This window comes from Trachurus japonicus, chromosome 17 (genome assembly GCF_045865225.1).
Source record: "Trachurus japonicus isolate A0001 chromosome 17, Traja_1.0".
NCBI classification, from domain to species: Eukaryota; Metazoa; Chordata; class Actinopteri; order Carangiformes; family Carangidae; genus Trachurus; species Trachurus japonicus.
In genome coordinates, this window is record NC_140923.1 from 21,286,929 (window position 1) to 21,313,738 (window position 26,810).

The following is a 26,810-nucleotide window of genomic DNA, read 5'->3' on the forward strand; positions in this document are numbered from 1 at the left end:
TTAAATTCTCTCCAAATCCTTCAGCAAGTATTTTCCAAATGGTCTCATATGTTTTTTACATGAGATCATCAGAGTGGCAGACAGACTCTCCTATTTGGAAAAGCATGATTAATAAATGAAGAGGGAAAATGTTTTTAGACTGTTTAGATCATTGACTAGGTCATGTAAAAATCATGGAATTTTACAGCAGGGCCGAAGTGGGACTAGTCTTTGTGAACTTCTGGGTTTTACCGGTTTAGAAACACTGTATTTATCCTACGTGATGCTCACGTGTTCTATCTGTTCCCCCACAGACGCAACTGTATCTTGGCTGACGAGATGGGTCTGGGGAAGACCATCCAGTCCATCACGTTCCTCTATGAGATTTACCTGAAGAGCATCGAGGGGCCGTTCCTCGTCATCGCCCCGCTCTCCACCATCCCCAACTGGGAGCGCGAGTTCAGGACCTGGACTGAGCTCAACGCCGTGGTGTACCACGGCAGCCAGGCCAGCCGCAAAACCATCCAGGCCTACGAGATGTACTATAGAGACGCACAGGTAACCGGAGGACGCCAAGCTTCTACAAAACAACTGCTCTGAGATGAGATGATCTCCTGCTACAGTAGAGTAGCAACTTGAAAAGGGGAGGCAGCTCTAGAGAGAGATGTAGCTCAGGACGACTGTTCAGTTTCCTTCTCACACTCCTCCGTATCACCAGTTACCCAGCAGCTCCAGAGTAGGATACGTTGGAGATAAAAGAACATGTATAAAAGCAGCACCTACTGACTTATCAGTAGAAACTGACATCTGCATTTGTGGACAAGAGCAGGAGGGTTGCTTCCTGTCTTCCTTATTCCATTTCTTCCCTGTCCATTGAAGCAGTCTTCTTTTTTTTCAGTAGTAATAATAATAATACATTTTATCTGTAAGCGCTTTTACAGATGCTCAAAGACACTTTACACTGTAAAAATCATAAAATACAGCAAAGTCAGAATAAAATGAAATTAAAAAACGGTAATAAAACACACAAACTTATACATTAAAAACATTTAAATTACAACAGTATGGGTATGAGTAGTGTTAATTTTATGTTGTAGTAAAATCCTCTGGTTTGGAGATGAACACTAGTGAAATAAACAAACGGATGACGGGACTGCCACAATTCCAACTTTATCTTCAGCCAGAGCTTTTCTTGAGTTTTTCCCTCCTAAATGTTACGGAGCCGCTGTGGCCCAGTTCCATTTGACCTAAAAGAGAAAACACTTTCCCTCCCAGATCCACTGGGTAAGATAATAAAAGGAGTTAGGAACAAATACATTTTAGATTATTCATATTGACCTTCATTCTTCTCTTTTTTGTCTTCCTGCCTTCCTCTCTCCAGGGTAAGATAATAAAGGGAGCGTATCGGTTTCATGCAGTGATAACAACCTTTGAGATGATTCTGGCTGACTGTCCAGAGCTGCGCAGCATCCCATGGCGCTGTGTGGTGATAGATGAAGCCCACCGCCTCAAAAACCGAAACTGCAAACTTTTGGAAGGACTCAAAATGATGGACATGGTGAGTTGTGGTTGGGTTTTTTTGTTGTTGTTTGTAACAGTGGTGGATGTGGCGAGAGGGAAAGCAGTTGGGAGGAGGTATATGTTTCTTGGCACACGGAGTGCGAGTTGATATAAATATTTTGTCTGGTTGAGAGCGCTTTTTATCTGTTAGAATTGGACAAATGATCCCAGTAGCAGTGTCATAATCTGATTTCCTCTGTCCTCCTCTTCAGAGGTTAAAACATCCACATCCTGCTTTCAATTTTAGAAAGTCTAAATATGTCTTTTCCTGCTCCCTGCTTTCTCCAGGAGCACAAAGTCCTGTTGACAGGAACTCCCCTCCAGAACACTGTGGAGGAGCTCTTCAGTTTACTCAACTTCCTGGAGCCTGAGAGATTCCCGTCTGAGCAGACGTTCATGACTGAATTTGGAGACCTTAAGACTGAAGAACAGGTAAACAGACGAGTCGCTCCCAGCTCTGCACAGCTCCTCGATTTCAGGACCAAACAGGTGTTCAATTAAATCGCCTCTCTGTGTTTCAGGTCCAGAAACTGCAAGGCATCCTGAAGCCCATGATGCTGAGAAGACTGAAGGAGGACGTGGAGAAGAACCTGGCTCCCAAGGAGGAGACCATCATCGAGGTAGGACGGGGAACATCTGCTGTAAACGGCTCAACTCAAATCCTGTGCACAACGTGGTGATGTTTGAAGAAATTAAATAACATGATAAACTGTCGTCGTCAGGTTGAGCTGACCAACATCCAGAAGAAATACTACCGGGCCATTCTGGAGAAGAACTTCACCTTCCTATCCAAAGGAGGAGCAGGAGGAGGAGGAGGCAGCGGCGGTGGTGGAGGCTCCGGTGTCCCCAACCTCCTCAACACCATGATGGAGCTGAGGAAATGCTGCAACCACCCCTACCTCATTAACGGTACGCGCTGCGACGTGACGACCCGACTCGGCGGTTCAGTCGTTTGTCACCTGTTGATTCCTAACTGTGGTTTTCTGTCGTTCAGGAGCGGAAGAGAAGATCATCGAGGAATTCAGGGACACCCACAGCAGTGGGACCGACGTGCCCGAAATGGCCCTCCAGGCCATGATCCAGGCTGCCGGCAAGCTGGTGCTCATCGACAAGCTGCTGCCCAAACTGAAGGCCGGAGGACACCGAGTCCTGGTCTTCAGTCAGATGGTCCGCTGCCTGGACATCCTGGAGGACTACCTGATCCAGAGACGGTAAGACTAGAGCAACAGACAAATGCAAAGGCTGCTAGATTACTAGAGTATAGGAATGTTGTTTTGTTTTTTTCTTTTCTTTTTTTTTAATCTACCCATTTATTTACTCATTAACTTATTTCTTTAACCCTGTCCTTCAGTAGGCATCACTGCACTTTTATCCGTCACCATTTGCTGTGATTGTATTGGCTCATTATGCGCTAAATGTTGTACTGTGTCCTGAATGTTTTTTGTGTGTGTGGAGAAAGCCTCCTCACTAGCTGTAACCTGAATCTACTTCATGGTACAAAATAAATAAACCGTCACCTTACCTTATATTCTGATGAAGGTTTTAAACCTTTAGATACTCAATCTGATCTGACACCTAGTGCGTTTGCCACGATGTCACAGCTACACAGCTACACTCACTCTGCAGTCTTGACAGGAGATAAAATGGGACAAACAAAGTGATTAATCCTGTTCCGTGTCCGTGTTTCCAGATATCCCTATGAGCGTATTGACGGCAGAGTTCGCGGCAACCTGCGGCAGGCGGCCATCGACCGCTTCTCCAGGCCGGACTCGGACCGCTTTGTGTTCCTACTGTGCACAAGAGCCGGAGGACTGGGCATCAACCTGACGGCAGCCGACACCTGCATCATCTTCGACTCCGACTGGAACCCTCAGAACGACCTACAGGTATGAAATGACCGTCAGCCACGTATAGAAAAGCAAGTGAAATTCTGCGTAGAACACAGCTCACGTATCTCGACCTCTGCCTCCCTCCAGGCCCAGGCCAGGTGTCACCGTATCGGCCAGTCCAAGGCGGTCAAGATCTACCGTCTGATCACAAGGAACAGCTACGAGAGGGAGATGTTTGACAAGGCCAGTCTGAAGCTGGGACTGGACAAGGCCGTGCTGCAGAGCATGAGCGGACGGGAGAACGCCAACAGCGGGGTAAGAACAAAACACACACACATCCACTGTCAATGTCACTGCTAATTTATCCTTTAAGGGAATCTCTCTGCCTGATTCCCGACTCGTCCTTAATCTAAATGTTTTCCTTTGTGGTCCAGGTCCAACAGTTGTCCAAGAAGGAGATTGAGGACTTGCTGAGAAAGGGAGCGTACGGAGCTCTGATGGACGAAGAAGACGAAGGCTCCAAATTCTGTGAGGAAGACATCGACCAGATCCTCCAGAGACGAACCCACACCATCACCATAGAGTCCGAGGGGAAGGGCTCCACGTTCGCTAAGGTAAAGACTCTGCTCAGCCTAAAAAACTATGGCAACAGAACCCCCACCTCCTCCTTTTTTCAAACGGTTGTATTAGGTTTCTTTGATGTGAAGTCAAGCACTGTGTTTTCCTCTGTCTTCAGGCCAGTTTCGTCGCAACAGGCAACCGAACGGACATTTCTCTGGAGGATCCCGACTTCTGGCAGAAATGGGCCAAGAAAGCCGAGCTGGACCTGGACGCCATCAACGGACGAGTACGTACTACACACACACACACACACACACACACACACACACACACACACACACTTGCAACACTAGATCCACACTCTGACAACAAGCATGTGAAGTGTCAAACCCTTTGGAGAGGGAACATCACACCAAGCATCCATACAGAGTCCTACACATACACACTTGTTGGTGTCTCCTTATTGAAAGGAGGTGAGCAGGGGGAATTTGTTTGGGAGACGCACATGCGCGTGTGTGTGTGTGAGAGAAAGGGAGCGAGAGAGAGAAACAGGAGGGAGGCAGAGAGAGAGATTAATATTGACAGTTGAAAATCTCCTCTCTGCCTTAATTACCCATGTTTCCCTGCTCGTGTGTGTGTGTGTGTTTGAGTGAGAGAGCGTAAGCTGCTTAGCTCCACTTAACAGAGCACAGATGCTTGGAGGGTACAGAGATATCACTTAGGCAAGCGCTCAAACACACGCACACACAGAAACACAAGCTGAAGTCACAGTCCTTCACACACATGGAACGTTCTGTTAGCAGGCGGCGTCACATTCTTCTCTCTCCTTCTCCTTCCATCTTTCTACCTGCCCACTTGTTTTCTCCGGACCCCACACTGACACACTTCACCTGTAAGCACCGACACCGGCCGCTCCCCACAGATTTCTCACTGTGATGTGAAAATGGAAATGTCTGCACTGCTGTGTGATAATTGCGGAACTAACTACTGCCCTGTTTGTACATATGAATCTGACTGTAAGGGGGGGGAAATCAAATTAATTGAACAAGAATGTAATTCATTAGGCAGCATAATTAATGTCAGATTCTGTTGGAGCTGGGAAGCAATTGTCCCAGCATCAGGACCGAAACAAATATCAAATAAATCCGATTTTGTGAAGATGATGGTTTATATTCTACGACGGAGTATTAGGGCCACATTGAGAAAAAAAAACAAAAACACAGACTTCGAGAATGAAGTCATACATTTACGAGAATAAAGTCGTAAATAGAATAAAGTCGTACATTTCCTACAAGAAAAAAGTCATAACATTACGAGAATGAAGTTGTTTGTGATTTTTTTATTTTGTGGCCCTAATACTCCGTCGTAATATCGGAAATATACTGATAGACCAGGTCGATGGAAAAAAGCAGAGGGGCTCTGCATATAAGTACTGAATTGAAACCAGAATCAGAAAGCAGAGCATGCATGGTAAACGTTTAAATCCGATCTCTCTCCCCCAGAACACGCTGGTGATCGACACGCCGAGGGTGCGGAAGCAGACGCGGCACTACAGCAGCGTCAAGGAAGACGAGATGATGGAGTTTTCGGAGCTGGAGAGCGACGAGGACGAGCCGAGCAAACCCTCGTCCAAACCCCGCCGGCCGCAAGACAAAGCCCAGGGCTACCCTCGATCTGAGTGCTTCAGGGTGGAGAAGAACCTGCTGGTCTACGGGTCAGTTTCCCTCTCAGCCATAGAGGAATGATTTAGCTGATAAAGAGAGTCTGGTTAATTTGTTTGCAGTGGAATTTGTAGGAATAGCCTGACAGGACAGTAAAATGCTTCGATTAGCTTTCTTGCTGCTCTCTCCACTCACCAGCACCTCTAAGTTATCCCACTCCTGAAAGAGACAAACACATGTTGCAAAGTATTGACCCATCCTTTTAAACACACAGCGGTAATCCAGACAAAGAAGGATCAAAGAACTCTGAGCATAATGCAAATGTAATTAAAGCTCCATTCAGCTTATCGTTTTTTTTTTTTATACAAAAGGTAAGAAAAGTAAAAGTCTGACATAAAGGGACTGTGGTCGAATAAAACATCACCAAAGCAGAGTGAATAGAGGGAGGGAGAAGGAAACGTGACGGAGGCTGTGGAGTCGTTCATTCTGCTAATGTGTACGTTAATACATGCAGTCCCGCACATGGAGTGATTTAGTAGACGGAAATCTCGCCTCAAGGCCGTCGACGCGCTGTTCTGCCTCCAAACACACACACACACCACACACACTCATAGCGCAGGTGTGTTTATTGTAGTGCGCACACTGTGACCTTGGAGAGCATGGGACAAGTTTTAATCTCACAGTCAGACAGCTGACTAATACGCAGCCTGTCACACTTTTTAAAAATGATTTCCACTGAAACTCACTTTCAGAAACGGTCTTTAAATGTAAAAAGCATCCAGTTTCTTCTTCAGGCAATTCCTGCCCACTGCATTATCATTGTTATTATTTTTGTTTTACTTATTTAAAACCAGATAACAATGTTTAATTAACTCAAGAATTATCAGACTATCAGTAATTTAACTTTTCTGTTACTTTTGCTTCTCCACAATAAAGCCTTATAGTCTCCAGAGATAGGAGTACAGTGTCCTGCACACAGGCAAACTGACACACTTACCACAGATAGTGATTATCTGGTGAACACGGCCATTTTCACGGCTGATTTGGCTCGTGTGTGCGTGTGTGTAAGAAGGAAGAGTTGTGCAAGTGACATGTCAGCGTTGTTATTGTTACAGTCTAGTCTTGTGGCCCGAGGCTGTAGGACACACTGACTGGGTCCGTCCCCGCCACTCAGCACTCTGTTGTCTTTTCCCATCAGCTCTCTCTCTCTCTCTCTCTCTCTCTCTCTCTCTCTCTCTCTCTCTCTCTCTCTCTCTCGCTCGCCTGCTCGCTCGCTCCCCGTTGCCCACCATTTTACTCTTTCTGAAACACTCCGGCGTAACACTGGCTCGCATGGTTCAGTGGAGATCGGGAAGCAGCAGTGGAAAGATTTTTAGTTGAGAACCAGACCAGCACACGAGCCTTTAGGGTCGCTCCGTCTCTGGAGGTTGTGTTGGGGCCGACTGGTTCAGCTGTGTCTCGCACAAAGACACACAGACACACACGGAGGGATGAGAGCCTGACACTCATCGGTGTCTGCTGCTGGAGTGTGATAGATGCCTCGAATGCAGACAGAATGATTTGGACGTGTGTGTGTGTGTGTGTGAAGGATCAGGGTCATGTGAGTGAGGAGTGTAGCACAGGATTACAAACTGTTACAAATTGTATATTTGTGTCTCTTAGCACAAATATTATTTAATCATATTTCACAGTTCAATTCATCACTGTACTGTAATGAACATTTCAAAATCGTCAGTATGTAATCACAATATTAGTCCTATTATTAACTAATATTATCTTATAGTGTTTTATGTGTGCTTGTCGTAGTTATCAAAAATGCCTTATTATAAAGGTACATCTTGTATAAAAGTAGTATTCCATCATGTGTAGTGTGATTTATAAAGCAGCTTTTACTGTGAAAGTATCAAAGCCTCAGACTCTGAGCCTTTAAACCAGCCGTTAGGACTTCTATGACTTTGTGATGTCACAAGAAAATGATCACCTCCCCACCAACCTGGACCCGCCTCGCAACCTGATAGAAATGGTTTTGAGGTCGGGGTGTTTTCCTGCTTTACATGTTTGATGAGGGAAACCAAGAAATCCCATTAGCCTCCATAGCGTAGCTCTGAGCAGCTCACGGCTCTGCTCCTCCGTTCTAAAAATAGCTTGCACCGACAATTAAAGGTAACGAACCTACTGCTATGACTATAGGGATTATGGCACTGGGCCACTTTGCCAACATGTTGAACTATCTCTTTAACCCCTCTGCCTCAGAGCCCCCCAAAAAAAACTTGGTGTTTGAACCAAACGATGAACAAATCCTGCAAACAGTACAGTATCCGCACACTGACAGGCTTGTCCCCCTCCATGTCTCTCCAGGTGGGGCAGGTGGACAGATATCCTGACTCACGGTCGCTTCAAGCGCCCGCTGAAGGAGGCCGACGTGGAGACCATCTGCAGAGCCCTGCTGGCCTACTGCCTGCTGCATTACCGTGGAGACGAGAACATCAAGAGCTTCATCTGGGACCTGATCACCCCGACTGCAGATGGGACCACCAAGACACTGACCAACCATTCAGGTAATGTTATAGACTAAGTAGATAGATTGTATGATTGAGCTTACCGCATGATTTGAGCGTCAGAAAAATTCTGCATCGATAATGTACCTCGTAATCTTAAAAAGTCATAGTGAACTCAAAATAATTTCATGAGGGATGGGGCTAGAAGGGGCTTGCCCAAAAAAGCAAAGTACAATGCAATACAGTTTCATTTTGACAAAAAGTGGTTTTCTGTAACTGATTATGTACATAAATGAATAAATAACGCAGGGAACATCTGAACAAGATACACATGTTGTCATTGGTGAATTCCCCCCCCGACTGCTGTCTCACCACCCCCCCCCCTCCCTCTCTGTCCCCAGGTCTCTCTACTCCAGTTCCTCGGGGCAGGAAGGGCAAGAAGGGGAAACCCACCGCCCCGCCCCCACAGACTCCACGAGCCGATTGGCTGGCCAGCTGCAACCCTGACCACTTACTGCAGGAGGACAGCTACAAGAGACACCTGAAACATCACTGCAACAAGTCAGTTCATCTGAAACACCACGAGAACCGTCGGCTAAAACACTTGAATTTTCAGATTCCTAAAGCATCATGGGTTGAATTAGTGTTTCCATAGTGGGAATTTCCATAGCGACCAAACAAATGGGGTGGAACTAGGGCTTTGAAACCAGGACATAGACACATGTGGCAGATGTGATGTTTTCTGCACTATCTCAACAGAGGCAGCAGCCTTGTTCCCCTTTCTTGCTCTTACTCTCTCTCTTACACACACACACACACACACACGCATACTCATTTGCTTTGTGGTCAGCTCTCTCTCCTGTTGTCAGGGAGATATGCTTCCTTGCCCTCCAGATTCAATTCCAAGATTTTTTTTTTCTTCTTGAGGGGGGAAGTTTGTTTGTTTGTGTGTACGTGTTTGTGTGTGTGTGTGTGTGTGTGTGTCTGGCTGTGCGCCAGGCCAGGTGCTAGGCAGGCAGACCTGTTGGAAGTGGGTGAAAGACGCACATAAGCGCACACACATAAACACACACACTTGGGGGTGATTATGTGGTGCCATCTGCTAGGCTGAAGCACAGCGTTGTGTGGCTAATCAGGCCTGGCACATTGATGGATGAGCAGACTCAGCCTGCCAACAGCCACACACACACTCTGCAACTTGTCCAACTTGCAACTTGATGCACAAACAGACACACACACGGCGGAGTAAGTTGCAAATGACTGCCTTTAACCCCCCAGACTAAACTTTCTGTCGCCTCTTTTCCTACACAGCCCTATATCCCCTCACTTTGTTTCTTCTTTGCCTCACCCCCCCCTCAGCCCCTCCTCTGTCTTCTGCTCCAAACAGCCTTATTTATTGGCATTAAATCCTGGTGACAAATCTGGTGACAAATGTTTACAGTAAAGCAGATCTCCCAGAGAGAAGCATTTCCAGTGTCAGGAGATCAGATCTGACTCATTCTGCAGCCGTGACTGAAGTGATTCATTTTACTGGAGGAGCGGTGGCAGCGTAATCACCTCTACCGAGCAGGCCGCGTTGTTGTCAGCTGGATTACACACAAAGTTCTCAAGACTTTGTTTGTCACCTTCCTCAACATTGTGTGATGGGGCCTTTTTCTGTAACACTTTATAATAAGTACACACTATTAAGCATGAAATACTGAATTCATCATTTATAACACATGAATTCTCATTAGTATGTAGTTTATAAATACAGTTAGTGCTGATCAATGATGAGTAAAACATTTTAACTGTGTTTATAAACTACATACTAATGAGTATTCATGTGTTATAAATGAAGAATTCAGTATCTATTCATGCTTAGCTAATGCTTAGTGTGTACTTATACATGTTACCTCTTTTTCTCATAGTTTTATCAATATTTCACCTTGGCAGGCGCCCTGATGACCGGGTGGTCTGAGCACATCCCATATGGGCACACTGAGGCTCTAGTTTGACCCCCTCCTGTCTGGACCTTCTACCGCATGTCTGTCCCCCACTCTTTTCATACATATGTCCTGTCTCTCTCATCTTAGCCTATCATGTACATGCTAAATGAATACATATTTAGTTTTGCGGTGTTACAACATATAGGCTCATTTCCAGTGGCCATGAATTCAAATCCAGCCTTTTTGCTGCATGTCACCCCCTCCCTCTTCCCCTGTCTTCACTTATCCATTTATTTCAAATGGTTTTTTATTGAGTTTTCAAGTAACTGTAGTGAGAAAAATAAAACAGTTGAAACTGACAGTCAAAAGACACAACTGCATGAATGCCATACATGGATACAATCTCCTGTGTGCTGACTTGACTTATAGCTAAGCACTATTTAATCAGTCATTTGTATCCATAGGAGCAAAACACAGCAATGAATGAATTCTGGTTTTTAATTTTCAGTGTTCCAGGAAATTGCAGCTTTCTGTTGCTTTACAGCAGATCCTCCAGTAAAGTCAGTCTGGTGTGAATAGTGTGATCAGGATTTCCTCTGATAATGGAACACAACACATAAAACACATAATTTAATTTCATTCAAGACAGGAAAAATAAGAACTGGAATATGCCAGAAAATGGTTTTCCCACATGTTTTTACAAAACGGTGTTTGATATCAGTATCATCTTCAGAGCCCGTTAGTAAACAGAGATCATTGATTCGTTGTTTCAAAAATGTTCAGATTTCCTTCTTCAATGTTCAGATTTTCCGCTTCTCTTCTGTTGTAATTGAAATGTCTTTTTAAAATGGATCGACCAAATCTGCTAATCATATCTTCTGTCTGGGTGGATCTAAATCAAGCAGCCTTCCTAAAGATGAGCTCACTCACTAACTGGTCCTCTGCTGTCTGATCCTCAGGGTGCTGCTGAGGGTGAGGATGCTGTATTACCTCAGACAGGAAGTCATTGGCGACCAGGCCGAGCGCATCCTGGAAGGAGCCGACTCCAGGTCAGTACATGCTCCATACTACTCTCTGTCTTCATTTTAGTGTGTCCTACCACATTTTGGGATGTTGGAACAAAGGAGACGCCTTTTTTCTTCTTCCTTTTTGTCTTTAACCTCCTCACTTTTTGTGTGTTTCTGATGGCCTCTCGGTTTAATAAACTATTGCTCATTATCCTCCGGCCCGAGGTCTGTCAGCGCAGCCGTGCCGGTATGAAGGCTGGATGCGCTGCTCACCTTGACTGTTTCCGTGATCTCATTCTGACGGCTCTTTTTCATTCCTCCCTCGCTCTGTTTCTCCGTCACACCGCACTTTTCTTGGCATCTCTCCATCTCTCCCTCTCTGCAGCGGGGTTGAGCCTGCGATCGGCTCCCATCCCCCTCTCATCACCCTTTCACCCAGATGTGAATGCATTTATAATTTGGAGCACATGCACTTCATGTTGATCTCTCCCACTCCCTCCCCGCCCATCTTTCCCTCCCCCCGCCCAGTGGCTACTGTGACAGACCCTGTGTGTGTGTGTGTGTGTGTGTGTGTGTGTGTGTGTTTGTGTACACCAGACGTGAGCATACGGGGTGCTATCATGCCAACATATGCCAGGGGGATTTAGCATGCCAGTCTTGGCGCGCACGCGTATTTGTGTGTTGCCAAGACCGCGCATGCTGCTGTTTGTGGAGATAAGAGACTCTTTCCCGGGTTCCTTCTCTCCTCCTGACACCCTCAGACTCTCTGTGTCCATTGTGTATTGTACCCTTTCTCTTTATAACTAGCAGGAAGCAGCAATTTCTATATTTCTATTTTCTTATTTTTCCACAATGCTGGATTTAGTTTCTTTGGACAGAAAATTTATCCTGGAAAAAAAAAACACAACCTCATTTTTATTTACATGCATGATTAATGCTGTTAATGGGTTAAAGCAATGTCTGCAAGCTCACAATAGAGTTGATTCACTGTGACAGTATATTGTGTAGATGTATTATTTTAGTTCAGTCAAGTCGATGCGCAATGGAGTGAGGTAAAATCATAGTAAATAAAATACTAGTAAAAGAATGAAAGTTGAAAGGCGATGGATGGTTGTCATGTTCGATGACACTGTTCAATACTGCAATTGATGATATATGAAAATGCTGCCTGATAATGAGAGGCTGCAGTCCTGTGAAAATCCTCTTTTCTGTGCTTGTCATCATGTGAATGTGTGGATAATACAGCTTTGATAGCTAACGTATAATCCAGCATATATGGTGTTTTGTTGCGGTTTGATGATCTCTAAGGGCTTGAAGATAGATTCTGTCTTACTGAACAGTACCGAAGATCGCAGGTTACAGGGTTACGACATGATCCATAACCTGAACATTTATACTCAACAACTGTAATCTGACATTTGAGGTACAATAGAATATTTTTTGTGGTCAGAACAACAGGTGGTATTGGGAGATGTTGGTTGTTGTGAGGACATTTCATTCATTCAAATAGTTTGAAGTCGGAACTCAAGAGTTTTCAGCTGGGAAAGATCTGAGTTCCGACTTGTCTTAAACGCAGCATAAGAATGCATCATTGACACAAAGCGTTCGAGTCGCACCGTGCCAGAATAACCAAAAATATGGCAGACCAGGACAAACTTTGCATTCGAAGTGCTTCACGTAATGCTTAAACATTACAAAGGGCACAAAAACAATTTTAAAAAGACCCTTTTCAATGTACTTTGGCTTTTTGATGCATTTTAATTGATGTTGTGCCTCTGCACGGGTGCAGATTGTTGTGTGACGTCAGACAACTGATTCTCAGAGAAGTCGTGGTAGTAGTTCCAACTCGTCCGGAAGGCAGCTTTAGTTGTCACAGCCCCTCAGTCTAAGTCATCTAGACTAGTAGAGAGGACCGTTTGTTGACTTCTTTAAAAGTTTGCTCAATCCTTTTCACAGCAGGCAGCCTCGCACTGACAGGCAGCACTTCTGCTACAGTGTTTTTCACAAGAGTCAACGGTAAACGCAAAAGCAGAACAGAAACGCCAGCGACCATGTACCAATAACATCTGTGATGATTAAAAACAAGACAAATGTCCTTAGATGTGTGACGTTGCACATACATGCTCATATGTTGTTGATATTTAGACGTTCTGAGCCTCTAACATCCATCCTGGCCTCAGGCTGGTGTGTCAGGTCTGTGCACAGCGGCACTCTCCAAGGTGCTGATCCTGCTGCTGCTGCTGCATCTTCAGGAGCACTGCAGCACACCGTCCTGAGAGCACCATGTAGAAATGAACCAACGGTTATTTTCTTTCCAAGAACCATAATTGGCGGCTACATAAAGATGTGAAGGGGTGAAGGACATCCACAGGTTCTGTGTCTGCGGGTGGTACCGTCTGTGGTCTGCTGGCGTGTGTGCACGAACCATCATGAGTCGAGTGTAATTTTGACCAGCACCGAATAGGGATGTAAGAAAATATCGATACACTGAAATGCGATATTGCATTTCCCCATACTGTATCGATATTCAAAAAAAAAAAAAAAAGTGCATGTCATGTTGCTTATATAGTGTCACATTTTATCACATCATTGCCCCTGTATCGTGATACGTATCATATCGTATCTCCAAATTCTTGCCAATCCACACCTCTAGCACCCAATACAGGATAACTGTGCTTTTCCACAGCCACAGATGAATCTCCAGTAGTTTTGCTGCGAGAACAGACTGACTATGTCACAGTGTGTCCATCATACACTCTGATATATCACCACAGTCTTTTGTTTCCATTTTCTTCCTCTTTCTCATATTTTCAGCAAACCACCATTTCCTCTTTTTATTTTGAATTTCTCTACTTTCTGAATCAGATTGACATTTCCATGGCAACAGAACGGACGCCACTCAGCAATAGTTCCCATTCAGATCAATATCTGTGTGAGGTCGACTCCTGTGAGCTTAAAATATTTCCAGCTCTGCACATTGAGGATATCGGAGGTGCAGCGCCACAACATGACTGTAGTGTAGAACACAACCTGCAGCTGTTTGCACATTGATACTGATTGAATTTGTAGGAAAATAGTTTTTATCTGGGGTTGGCGGCTGACACTTTTTACAATCTGATTACAACACAAATGGATCATAATCTAATTTCTGCCGTCCCCTCTTCTCTTTTCCCCTCATTGTGATAATTATTATGATTATTGAAATACAAGACTGTCGGTGCACTGAGGCAAATTGAACGCACACGGCCAGTTAAGCCTGATTATCAGTAATGTGATGTTATCTCTACCACAGCGAGCTGGACGTCTGGATCCCACAGCCGTTCCACGCCGAGGTCCCAGCCGACTGGTGGGACAGCGAGGCCGACAAATCCCTGCTGCTGGGCGTCTTCAAACACGGTACGACAAACACTCACCGGCACCACACACACACACAACCCAAGTCTTCCATCACATATACATGGAATATACACATTGGCAGACACACTCCGGTGGCTCGCATCGTTCAAGCTCACACACACACACACACAAACACATCCCGCCCACTTCTGCTGCCACCAGTTGATTGGTGTTGCCATGGCGATGGCGGAACGCAGCTGGCAGGCCCAGTGTGCTATCAGGAATATGATTGATCGCTGGTTTTACCTACTGGCTGTTTGTGTGTGTGTTACAGGTGTTGATGTTTTTCAAAACAGAAAAAAAACATCTCAAAGTTATAAGGATCTTTTTTTTTTTTTTCTTCCTCCTGCTCAGTGTTAACCTGGTTCTACTGTCCCCGTGGCCGTGACTCCCGGTGACGGGCCGCTGAGGCTAATGGTCGTGTGTGGAGACCCTCATTCATATTAATTTGGCATAATTGTCATAATTTTTCCATCATGGCCACCCTCTATGATTCTATTAGGACACACACTCACAGGAATACAAAAGGACTCACCCACAGTTAATCATAATCCTCATTCAGTAGCCCCTCTGTGGCAGTGGGGGGGGGCGCAGGGACAGTGAGCAGTGTGGACAGGGAGAGATAGAGAGACAGAGGAGGTAACTAATACTTTTTTCCAGACTGAACTGTGACGGTGTGGAGGAGGAGGGAGGGGCGCAAAGGTGGAAGAGGAGGCAGAGTGACTCTGTGTGCCCCCCCACCCCCTCCTCTTCCTCTTTTCCTTTACTCCCCAGCCACCTGTCCTTTCCTCTAATTTTCTTCCAGTCCTGTCCGCCCTATCCTCTTTTTTATATTTCCCCCCCTTCCTTTTTCCCCTCTCTCTCTCTCTCGCCCCCCCGTCCCCAATGTGTCTCAGTAGGACCTGCACATTCTAATCTGTTCTGCCTGAATGCCCCTAACGGACACACACACCACGTTTCTCACACCCACTAGCTCAGTTTCATAGACATCATGACACACACTTTTTCCTCTTCATCCTTTCCAGCCCCCTCCACCCCACCCAACTGCTCTCTCTCTTTCTCTCTCTCTTTCTCTGACACAAATGAGCACCTGCAGGCTCACTTGGCTAAGCGCACACACATGCAGAACAGAGGCGAATATGCATGCACGCACGCACGCACGCACACACACACACACACACACACTTTCAGGCTGTCTGTCTTGTCAGCAGCTGGCTCCTGGGGTCTGCCCTTCTGCTGCAGTTTTTGTCTATTCCTTCATTTAATATGGATGCACTGTGTGTGTCTGTGTGTTGTGTAGCATCACGTCACTAGGAGTGATTTAGAAGACACACAGTCTCCCCCTCTCCCCGTTAGGGACGTTGTTTTGACCACTAACCTTTCAGCGTGCAGCACTTCCTCAACAACACTAGCTGGGCTCGTCTCTGATTGGTCGCTGACGGTCTCTTCACCTAACGCACGTTTCTCACCTCTGTTCCGTCTCGCTCTCCAGGCTATGAGAAGTACAACTCCATGCGAGCCGACCCCTCCCTGTGTTTCTTGGAGAGGGTGGGCATGCCGGACGCCAAGGCCATCGCTGCCGAGCAGAGGGGTTCCGACATGATGGCAGATGGCGTTGAGGGGTAAGAGAGCAGAAAGCAGTGTCTTTACCCCCTCTTTGCTTCTAATATCATTTTCTCTGTATCTGGTCTGATACATCCTGTCCTCCTGCTCCTTCCTGTTCCTTCCTCACTCAAACCACTCTCTTCTTTCCTTTAGCAATAAGTTAAACCAAACAGACACAAGTGAAAGGAGGTCTAACTCACTGTAGTTTGTTATTGTTGCATTACTTAACGTTACTTTTTCACTTCCTCCCTCTGTCCCCGGTGCTTCTAATTCATGAGTGTGTGAAATGTTGACATCTGTGCCTTCATGAAAAGGGGAAGTTAAACTTGTCGTTTCAACCCTCTACAGTGAGGATGAGGATCCAGAGTACAAGCCGCTGCGAATGCCTTTCAAAGACGAGATGGACGACTTCACCAACTCTCCACTGGATGACAAAGATGACACGGTGGAGGGGGAGACTGAAGGTAAAACATTTATTTTTTCATGTGCTTATAGCTGAGCTCTTTTTAAGAACTTTAAACTTTATCTATTTCCTTTTACTTTTTTATTCTTCTTTGCTCCTGCTTTTAACTCTGTATTTTTTGTTTTTATGCTGTTTTATGCTGCTCTTTTTTTTCTTTTTTTAATGTTTTGTCTTTATGTAAAGCACATTGAGTTGCCTTGGTATGAAGCGCTATATAAATAAAGATGCCTGGCCTTGCCTAAACTGAAAGGTGGTGAAGACAGGTTCTTTTGAATGTACTCACGTTGAAGGCATGCAACAGAACATGGGATCTGATGGTCACATGGCTCCTAGTAATTATACTAAACAACAATTTATTGTTAATTGTTATTGTTAATTATTCAGATCTCAACAGCAAAGACACAAACCACATGTAGACAGAAAACTCTGTTATTTCATCATTTCATAGTTTTCTTCTCTTCTTTTGGCTTCATCTTCCATACTCTTGTCTTTGTAGCTAAATCAGGTGAAAACAGTCAAAGTGCGACAACCGGAGGCGGAGCTACGGGTTCCAACGAGCGACTCTATTGGCCGGCGGCGTCCGCTCTCACGGCTCGCCTGCGACGCCTCATCACGGCCTACCAGCGCTCCAACCGGAGAGAGCAGCTCCGCCAGGAGGCCCTCAACCGCCCCGACGGCCGCCGCCGCCGCCGCAGGGACTTCCTGCCCTCCATCTCCATGGTGACTGAGACGGGAGGAGGCACAGCTTACATCCAAGACGGAGCGGCGGTGTTCGTGACAGAAGGAAGCCCGTATCTGGCCAAAGGAGGCGCTTACTTTGCCAAAGGTGGTCAGTTGATGCCAGAGACTTCGCCGGTGATGACGGCCAGCTCCCTGATGGCCGACGGAGCCATGTACTACAAGGAGAGGAGACAAAGGTAGTCACATCTACTGTGGCATCATTTGGTTATTAAACATGAAAACTTTTCCTCACACCTGTTTTATCCTCTCTCTGTCAGATGGACCCGTCGCGAGGAAGCTGATTTCTACCGCGTGGTGTCCACCTTTGGTGTCGTCTACGACACCCAGCGCCAGAAATTTGATTGGACGCAGTTCAGGGCCTTTGCCCGACTGGACAAGAAAACAGATGAAAGCCTGGAGAAATATTACTACTCGTTTATCGCCATGTGTAAACGGGTCTGCAGGATGCAGGTCAAGACTGAAACAGGTAAGAGGAAACATCAACTGTTCGGTGTTCTGTAATTGTTGAGTCACTGGAATAAAAACTCTGGGGTCAAATGGAGTTTGTTTGGGAGCACAGGAGAAACTTGTCCAGCATGTACAGAGCTGATTTTCTTATTAAAGACTTAAAGGAGACATATTATTCCCCTTTTCCACAAATTAAAATAGTTCCCAGGTGTCTTAAAGACATGTCTGTGACATGCTTTGGTCAAAATCCCCCAAGGATCAAACATCACAGCTCTTTTCATCCTCTCAAAACAGCCCTGTTCAGAACGGCTGCTTTCAGTGCCTGTCCCTTTAAATGCAAATCAGCCACTGCTTGCCCCGCCCCTTCTACTGGTCCCAGGTAGGGGTGGTATTATGCAAATTCGTTAAAACACTGGAAGACATCTGAGGGAACAGCTCATAAAACCACATGGATTTCAACCTAGGGAGTCTGAAAATTAAGATTTTTTTGTCAATTCTCACATTTTGGGGCCAGACGACAAGACAAACACCTAAATATATGTTAAAGAGCCTTCAGAAAGTGATATTTCCATAATATGTCCCCTTTAAACATGGCCTCTGTGTTTCAACAGCAGAACTCCCAGACCCCACCCTGATCATCGACCCCATCACAGAGGAACGCGCCTCTCGCACCCTGTACCGCATCGAGCTGCTGCGCCGCATCCGAGAGCAGGTCCTCCCCCACCCCCAGCTCTCTGAGCGCCTCAAGCTCTGCCAGCCGTCTTCAGACCTCCCAGAGTGGTGGGAGTGCGGCCGTCACGACCGCGACCTCCTCCTGGGCGCCTCCAAGCACGGCGTGAGCCGGACGGATTATCACATCCTGAACGACACCACCTTGGACTTCCTGGAGGCCCACCAGCGCTCCACCAGCCAGCGAGGGGCCGGCGTCGGCGCGGGAACCCAGGGAGAGAGCACCAAGGCTGGGACGGCAGCAGCAGAGAGCAGCGCTGCTCCTCTCCTCTCCACTGCAGAGCTAGCCAGCGCCGCAGCCGCTGCCAAAGCTGCCGTTGAGGCGGATAAAGAGGTGAAGACAGAGGAAGGGAAAACGGAGATAGAGGTGAAAAAGGAAACAGAGGGAGCAGACACCGACAACATTCCATGTACCAAGACTGAAACTCCCGATGAACAGAAGAGCGATGAGGGAGAGGGCGGAAAAGGGAAAGATGAAGCCGCCACCTCTCCGAGCACAGAGATCAAGAAAGAGGAAGACGAGGCCCAGCCGAAAGTAGAAGAAGAGGAGAAGGAAGAGCCGAAAGAGGAGCAGAGCGGAGAGGAGAAGACCTCCAAGCCTGCAGATGAAGAAGACAAAGCGGCGGCGGAGGAGAAGAGCTCCAGTCCTGACGACTCTCCAGGGGAGCAGAAGGAGGCGAGTGCCGAGCTCTCAGAACAACCTGAACCTTCTCCTAAAGCAGCAGCAGAACACAAGGCTGTAGCGGAGGAGAACGGAGAGGAGAAGGAGAACCCAGGCTCTCCTAAATCTCTAAAGTCGGCCGACACAGAGAAGAGCCCCGAGGAGGAAGAGGAGGACAGGATGGACGAAGACGACAAATCTGAGAAATCCTCTCAGGCCGAAGGTACTTTATGTTTCCACTGTCTTATTCCAGTTGTATTCTGTGTTTAAACAGTCACCTGTTTATTGGTCCTGGTTGATGGTCGCCGTTAAACTCGACCACAGACCTATTTCTGGTGTTTCCCCTCATGACTCAGTGTTTTAATGAATATAAGTTCCAGGGGTGAGAGAATAAAATGAGTTTGGATCCCTTGACAATGAATAGGAAACCCTTTTTAATTAAGAGTTACAAAATGGCTTTTTCCTTCTCCGCGCAGCGAGCGCCGCGTCAGAGCAGAAGAACTTCGACGAGGAGAGCATCGCGTCCCTGAGCACGTCGGCCCGCGACGAGACCAGAGACGGGTTCTGTCCCGACGACCTGCCAGAAACATCGGCGCTGCAGGCCTTACAGGACCGCGCCTTCGCCTTCTCATTCTGGCCTAAGGTGAGTCTGAAAGGACAGATACAGACCGGCCAGGTGAGGATGACTGACGAGGACGGGTCAGTCCAGAACATCTCCTTGATGAATCAGCTCCTCACACCGACCACTGTGCTGCTGCAGCGTTTCAACAACTTCTTATATCAACAGTTGGTTCTTCTTATAGTTTACTTTAAAGAAATCTCAAGACCTCTTTCACAAGGGTGACCTGGCCAAGGCAGCAGCACACATAGTGAACAAGACAGACAGACAACAATAAAAAAAAATTTAAAAAGACATTAAAATGTAAAGTGCAAGCAATTTGACAAATAAAGTGCATGACTTATTGTTACAGTAACAATTATGAAATTATGAAATGCCCTTTGGACCGCTGGGAGGATTTTAATATGCAACACCTGCACAGGAAGTGACAGCAGCTCAACCATGGTAGAAGCAGCGTCGGTGGAGGTCGTGCATTATAATGACTAACCCAAAGAGGAAAATTAGGAGCTGAGGCCACGATAGAGCCAATTCTTCCACAATTGATAGAATAAAGAAGGTAAACCTGTGAGGACCAGTGTCCGTCACTTTGCTGAGTCTCTGCGTTGTGTCAACCCCTCAGGACCGAGTGATGATCAACAGGATGGACAACATCTGCGAGGCGGTCCTGAAGGGCAAGTGGCCCGTCAACAGACGCCACATCTTCGACTTCCCCAGCAACCTGCTGCCGGGCCACGGCTCGGCCGCAGCCGCCGCCGCTGTGGCCACGGCGACCGACAGCCCGCTGCAGAGGCGGAGCCTGGCGGAGCTGACGCTGGCAGGCATCCACACACCGTACAGCGGAAGTGAAGACAAAACACTGTCGCCACAGATTCATGTGAGTTGTCAGGGGTTTGACTGTTGATGCCAGTTCAGCTCGTTAATTAATTATCAATCTCATATCATTAGTGCTAGTTATGGCTGCTTGGGGCGCCACATAATGTAATACATTTTCAACTCATGATGTAATAACACCGCATTTTGTAATAAATTCTTGAACGCAATATGTAATAAACTTTGCAATAAGTTGTTGCACCAAATTATTATTAAAGTGCAACACCCGCATTTTGTAACAATTTGGTGTAAAAACATGCGCTGCTGGTCCAACCAGCTCCTCAGCAGGTTGTTAGACAGATGCAGGTGTGACTGTGGACGGTTTGTTGCAGGAGGGCGCTCTGAGCCTGACGGTGCCTCGGAGGAGGAGGAGGAGGAGGAAGATCGAGATAGAGGCGGAGCGGGCGGCCAAGAGACGTAACCTGATGGAGATGGTGGCTCAGCTGAGAGAGAGCCACGCTGCCGCCGAGACCCAGAGCCAGGCCATAGACCTCACCAAGGTAACGCTCACTGCCTCTCACATGTGTAGATTAAAGAAACAGAATATTACAGTATTTAAAACAATATTACACTTGAATAAATTCAAGTTGATGAACTAAAAGTGATCTCTTTGCTTCCCAGTGTATGCAGCATCACCACAAGGCCTCACCCTCATTGGCCGGATTCCCCAGCGCCCTGGTGACAAGCCCCTCCCTCAAGGCCCAGATGGAGCAGCTGCAGCAGGCCCCGCCCTCCGGACACAGAGCCAACGGCTCCCTGGAGGCCGACCTGCCCATCATGAGGAGGAGGCGCGGCCGCAGGAAAAATGTGGAGGGTCTGGAGCTGCTGTTCATGGGCAACAAGAGAGCTGCAGGGGTACGGAGAGACGTCGTAGCGCTCCGACAGATGTGGCGGTTCGTTGGATAGGAATCTTTTTTAAATCTATGTTTGTATGTTCTTCCTAAACATTCAGGATGACGGCGAGGGGACGAAGGCTTCAGCGGTGGAGGGGGCTCAGGAGGCGGCCCGAGCCCACAGGTCACTCACCATACCGGAGCAGAGCCCCAGCGCCAGGTCTCTGGCCTCCGGCAGCCTGGAGGAGGAGGAGACGGCCGTGTCCAACAAGGAGCTGGGAGAGTGGCTGAGGCAGCACCCCACCTACACCATGGACATGGCCGGACTGACACCAGTAAGGAGAAGCCCCCCCTCTGTTCCTTTCCCACTTAACACCTTTGAGTGCAGCTTCTTTCCTCCTGTTGAGTATCTGCTCCATTCAGCCCACTCTGTCTCACACCTGCCTCTCTGCTTCTTCACCTGCTTCAGAAGAGCGAGGAGCTGCTGCTGTCTCAGTTCTCCAAGCCCAAACAGAAGCGTCACCGCTGTCGAAACCCCAACAAGATCGACATCAACACCCTGACCGGAGACGAGAGAGTGCCTGTGGTCAACAGACGCAACGGACGCAAGGTCAGCTGCTGCACTAAGTATTTTCATGTTTTGCATATCTGAAGCAGAAAATATGCACATGACCTGAGTCTGAGGTGACGCTTCACCTCTCAGCAGCACAGTGACACACACTCCTCATCCAATCAGACATACATGTAGGATAAACAGATGTGCAACACAACAGGCTGTAATTACTGCTAAAGGGATTTTTATAAAGTACTTATTCAGTTCTTTTTTTTTATTATTCAGTACATTTGTAACATATTTTAATTTCTAAATCTGGTTTTGCTTCTTCATTGTGGGTAATTAGAGTAGATTGATGATGTAGATTTTCTTCTGTAAGTGGCATGTCCAAGTTACTGCCAGTGTGTTGATACTGTGTGTTTCTACATGCATCGCTTTTTCTTTTTTTTGGTTGTTTAGTTTTTATTTCCCCCACCAAGAGAAACTCATTTCATCCTCCTGTTCTTTAGATGGGCGGGGCCATGGCTCCACCAATGAAGGAGCTCCCCAGATGGCTGTTAGAGAACCCCGAGTTTTCTATCGCCCCTGATTGGACAGACATCGTCAAGCAGTCGGTTAGTAACACATAACCTGGTTACCTGTGTGTTTAGTGTTGTCACTGCTCCTGAGTCAGTTTTTGGTTCATCAGACTCTCAGACCACAGTGTCCTGCTGCTCCTGTGTCATGTGGATGTCTCTGACCTGTCCTCCTCCTCCTCCATGCAGGGTTTCCTCCCAGAAGCTATGTTCGATCGCCTTCTGACCGGCCCGGTCGTCAGGGAGGAGGGTGTCCGTCGCCGGGGGCGACGACCCAAATCTGAGATCGCCAAGGCAGCAGCCGCCGCCCAGGCAGCAGCTGCTGCTCAGGCTGCCCAGGCATCACTGGCCACCGCTGCTTCATCTGCAGGTACAAACAGTGACTGCTAACCACTGTTCACTAGGAGCACAGTTCATTTCTAAAAGACATGCTGCCTGACTAGAGATTAAATTCAATTCAACTTTATTTATAAAGCGCACTTCATGCACAAGGCAGACTCAATGTGCTTCACAACAGGTATACATAGTTAATGTAGAAAACAATCATAAAAAATCTATTAGAAATCATTCGGAGAGTGCAAGTAAACAATAATGTTTGCCATTTTCACCACATATACATTTAAACTCACACATGCACACACACAACTCAACAGAACGCTGTTGAAAAAAGATTAGTTGGAAGTTTTTAAACCTGTTTTTAAAAATGTCTACTGATGTGTCATGTCTTAACTGTATCAGGGGTTGTCCCGTTTTTGTGGGGCATATTGTCTCCAGGTTACCACCAATAGGACAGGTGTCATAACAGTCAGAACATGTGCTGCTGCTGAAAAGGTTGTCAAGCTCCATGTTAACAGTGTGTGTGTGTGTGTGTGTAGGAGGCATCAACCCTCTGCTGTTGAACAGCCTGTTTGGAGGGATGGACCTGTCGTCTCTCCAGAGCCTCCAGTCTCTCCAGTCTCTCCAGTTGGCCGCCGGTCTGATGGCGTTCCCCGCCCCCACCGACCCCAAGCAGGCGGCGGCCGCCGCCTCCATGCTGCCCCTCATGCTGCCCGGCATGGGAGGCCTGCCCAACATGGCCGCCGCCCTCCCCAACATGTTCAGCCTGGGCGGGCTGTTCGGCGGTAACCTGGCAACGGCCGCCGCCGCCGCGTCCAACTCCGCTGTCGCCGCCGCCGCATCAGGGAACACAAACGGAACGGTGGAGGCAGAGGGAGGAGAGAGCGACGAAGCGGCGACAACGACGAAGAGGAAGAGAGAGGGAGAGGAGAAAGGGGGAGGAGACGGCGAGGGAGGAGAGAAGGAGGAGGGGGCGGGCAACAGCGGAGGGAAGAAGGCGAAGAGGAGGATGGAGAAGGAGAGCGAGGACGGCGGTAAAGACGCAGCCGCTCCTCAGATGGACTCGCCGGCCGAGGCGTCCATCAACGGCGACGCAGCCGCCCTGCTGGCCGCCGCCGGCATGTCGGCCAACTCCCTGGCCTTCAACCCCTTCCTCCTGTCCACCATGGCGCCCAGCCTCCTCTACCCCTCCATGTTTCTACCTCCGGGCCTGGCCGGCCTCAGCCTGCCCGGCTTCCCCACCGCCTCCACCCTGGCCGAGCTGCAGAGCGCCATGGCCGGAGCGCTGGGGGGCAACGCCGCGTCCGCCAACCCCCTGAGGGACGAGGAGGAGGACGAGGAGGAGGAGGAGGAGGAGAAGGGGACGAAAGCTATGGGAGAGGACGAGGACGAGGACGACGGCGGAGGAGAGAGCGACCTGGCCGAGGAGAAGGACGAGGGGGCGGAGGAGGACGAGGAGGCGAGGGGCGAGGGCGACGACTCCCTGCTGGAGGACGGAGGGATGGGAGGAGAGGACGAGGACGCCACGGCGTCTCCGCAGAAGGACAAAGAGTGACTGAAATAAAAAGACAAACTTGACTGGCCTGGAACATTTCCTCACCTCCGACCTCCTCCTCCCCCCTCACCACGTTTACACACCTCCACCTGAAACATCCAAACTATTATGAGTCCTGTTTTTGTTTTTTTTTCTTTTTCTTTCTTTGGTTATGTTGTTTTTTAATGATTTCTCTCTTTGTTGTTTATTTTTTGGCCAGGTTTATTTGCTACGCGTCAGAGAGCAGATAGTGTAGTCAGGGTCCTCACAGCCGCTCGCCTCCTCTTCAAAGATTGTTTCTTTCTCTCTGGGTTCTGTCAACTTTTCTCTTCCACAATCCCTCAAACAGGACTACACAAGGTTCCAATAGTACTATATTGTTGTTGTTATTATTATTATTATCATTATTATTGTTATTGCTGCTTTCAGCTCTCAGATCTGTCATTTTTTATTTTTGCTTCCTTCGTCTGGACTGTTTTGTTGTTTTGTCGGCAGCGTCTCATCAACAAGAGAAGAAGCGGCTGCTGCCGACGCGTTCTCTAACATCGGTTCTCAAAAGAAACAAAAAAAAAAACAGCATTACAGCTGACCCAGCTGTCTGTCTGACAAAGCTGCTGCAAAATGAATTGTGGATAAATGGAGTTGAGCTGTTCTGTTCCAGAGCAGGTTTTTAGTTCTCACATATCAGACCAGGTAGACTCTGAGGAGGAAAAGGAAACTAGACTGGCCTAAAACTCAGTCTCACACACTGACTCGCACAACACACACATCCCGACAAACGCCTCACATACTTCAGTTGCGCACACACATGAAAAAAAACACACACATAACATGCACATTCAGACTTCCACCACTACACACACACTAAAACCCCTAAAACCCTCTTTATCATGTGACTGTTTCTAGGAGGACTCCCCCTACCAGCTGTGTTCCTTTTGAGTGTATGTGTGCGTGCTTGTGCGTGTGTGCGTGTGCGTGCACACCGAACCAATACTGTGTTAAACCCAGTCCCACACTGTTTTGAGTACCGATCTTTGAGTCTTTCCACTGCCACATCTGAATCCTGTCCCTCCACGTAGAGGCGGCTGGTTTTGGGGCTCGGGGGAGCGGCAGGCGGGCTGGGTCTGCCACCAATCGGGGCCTCCTGATTGGTCCGTCGCAGCCGCTGAAAACCAGCCGTCCTCGTTCTGGAGGTTTCTGTGAATGGATTTGGAGCGGTGGTCCACACAGGGATGTGAGGTTTCAGGATTATTCGTTAATAAAAGGGGAGGGGGGGCACATGAACTAGTCGCTGCCACATTAAAAATCCTGTTTTTTAAATTTTTTGTTCCTTCACATCCCAGTAGTTCCAGACCAAGTGCTGCTCCTTAGTGACCTTCTCTTTAAAGACTGTTGCTCTAGTCACACACACTGACACCAGGCCTGGCCAAGACAGGACTGAGACACATTTTCAACAGAGTTGAAGACTCACGACGTTCTATATGAAGTTCAGCTCTGGTTTAAGTTTTTAAATACTTGAAAAGCGCAAGAGGCGTTTGATTTGTTTCCATTCCCCGAGGCCAGTTTTGAAGTGTCCGAGATAAATCAAGCGCTGCGAGTGATTCAAATATTTGAAAGTCCATTCAAACACACACTGTGGCCAGGTCTTATTAACATTTGCTAATATACAGCCAGCCCAGCAGATGCAGAGAGAGAAGTGGGACTGAGGGTGTGAAGACCCGTTCTCCTCTCGAATGCTGAGACAGCAATAACCAAGGCAGCTTTTGAATGTTCCAACATTACTCTCCCAACACACTCTCTCTATATGAATAACCACAAGTGTCGTATGAATAGAAAAACTAAACTAAAACTGTAAATGATGACAAATAAGTAATGCAATCAATTTTGTCTCACTCTGTTCCTGTTGATGCACTGGTGTTAAAGAGTTAAAATAATCAGGTACCTTTATTACTTAGCTACTTTTCTTGAAAAATGGACTTTTGTTACTTTTAGCCAGCAAGCTGAAGAGCATTACCTCAAAATTCTTATCTAGCCTTGAAGTTTACAGACATACCATGTAAATGTTTTTTTCCCTCTTTTTTTGGTGTGTGTCTTTTTTTGTTTTGGGTTTTTTTTTTTTTTGGAGACATCATGTATGATGAATTGTAGCTATGATGCTTTTAATAAAAGTGAATCATGATATTCGCCTAGGAAACCAAACCTCCGCCTGCATCTCATTATTAACCTCCACTCGTCTACTGTGTGTGTGTTCCCACTGATCATGTTTGTAACATCCCAGACAGAGGAGGAATCAAACTCCATGACCGTCTAAGAGAGTAAATGACCCAGTCAACGCCACCACTTTACTCACTACTGTCTCTGCTCTTCCTCTCGTGTGTGAACCAAACTAAGTAAATGAATAAATGAGGAAAATCAGCGTAACTGG

The 26,810-nt window shown here is 47.2% G+C and overlaps 1 protein-coding gene across 2 annotated transcripts in view; it reads left to right on the top strand.

Annotated features, from left to right (window-relative positions):
- chd7 (chromodomain helicase DNA binding protein 7) overlaps positions 1 to 26,584 on the top strand; it is a 74,259-nt gene extending 47,675 nt beyond the window's left edge. The window contains exons 13-41 of one of the 2 annotated variants that reach the window (XM_085806095.1): positions 294 to 537; positions 1,361 to 1,537; positions 1,828 to 1,971; positions 2,061 to 2,159; positions 2,262 to 2,448; positions 2,534 to 2,750; positions 3,230 to 3,425; positions 3,516 to 3,683; positions 3,803 to 3,982; positions 4,105 to 4,215; positions 5,432 to 5,643; positions 7,949 to 8,148; positions 8,490 to 8,649; positions 10,976 to 11,065; positions 14,316 to 14,419; positions 15,912 to 16,041; positions 16,373 to 16,488; positions 16,984 to 17,404; positions 17,486 to 17,694; positions 18,287 to 19,288; positions 19,542 to 19,708; positions 20,304 to 20,558; positions 20,887 to 21,054; positions 21,176 to 21,409; positions 21,507 to 21,722; positions 21,857 to 21,997; positions 22,450 to 22,554; positions 22,705 to 22,885; positions 23,391 to 26,584. In XM_085806095.1, coding sequence (XP_085662221.1) covers positions 294 to 537; positions 1,361 to 1,537; positions 1,828 to 1,971; positions 2,061 to 2,159; positions 2,262 to 2,448; positions 2,534 to 2,750; positions 3,230 to 3,425; positions 3,516 to 3,683; positions 3,803 to 3,982; positions 4,105 to 4,215; positions 5,432 to 5,643; positions 7,949 to 8,148; positions 8,490 to 8,649; positions 10,976 to 11,065; positions 14,316 to 14,419; positions 15,912 to 16,041; positions 16,373 to 16,488; positions 16,984 to 17,404; positions 17,486 to 17,694; positions 18,287 to 19,288; positions 19,542 to 19,708; positions 20,304 to 20,558; positions 20,887 to 21,054; positions 21,176 to 21,409; positions 21,507 to 21,722; positions 21,857 to 21,997; positions 22,450 to 22,554; positions 22,705 to 22,885; positions 23,391 to 24,406 — 6,850 coding nt within the window. In that variant the 3' untranslated portion in view covers positions 24,407 to 26,584. The remainder of the gene's footprint in view (positions 1 to 293; positions 538 to 1,360; positions 1,538 to 1,827; positions 1,972 to 2,060; positions 2,160 to 2,261; positions 2,449 to 2,533; positions 2,751 to 3,229; positions 3,426 to 3,515; positions 3,684 to 3,802; positions 3,983 to 4,104; positions 4,216 to 5,431; positions 5,644 to 7,948; positions 8,149 to 8,489; positions 8,650 to 10,975; positions 11,066 to 14,315; positions 14,420 to 15,911; positions 16,042 to 16,372; positions 16,489 to 16,983; positions 17,405 to 17,485; positions 17,695 to 18,286; positions 19,289 to 19,541; positions 19,709 to 20,303; positions 20,559 to 20,886; positions 21,055 to 21,175; positions 21,410 to 21,506; positions 21,723 to 21,856; positions 21,998 to 22,449; positions 22,555 to 22,704; positions 22,886 to 23,390) is intronic. The other variant, XM_085806096.1, reaches the window with a different exon arrangement.
- The last annotated feature ends 226 nt before the right edge of the window (positions 26,585 to 26,810 follow it).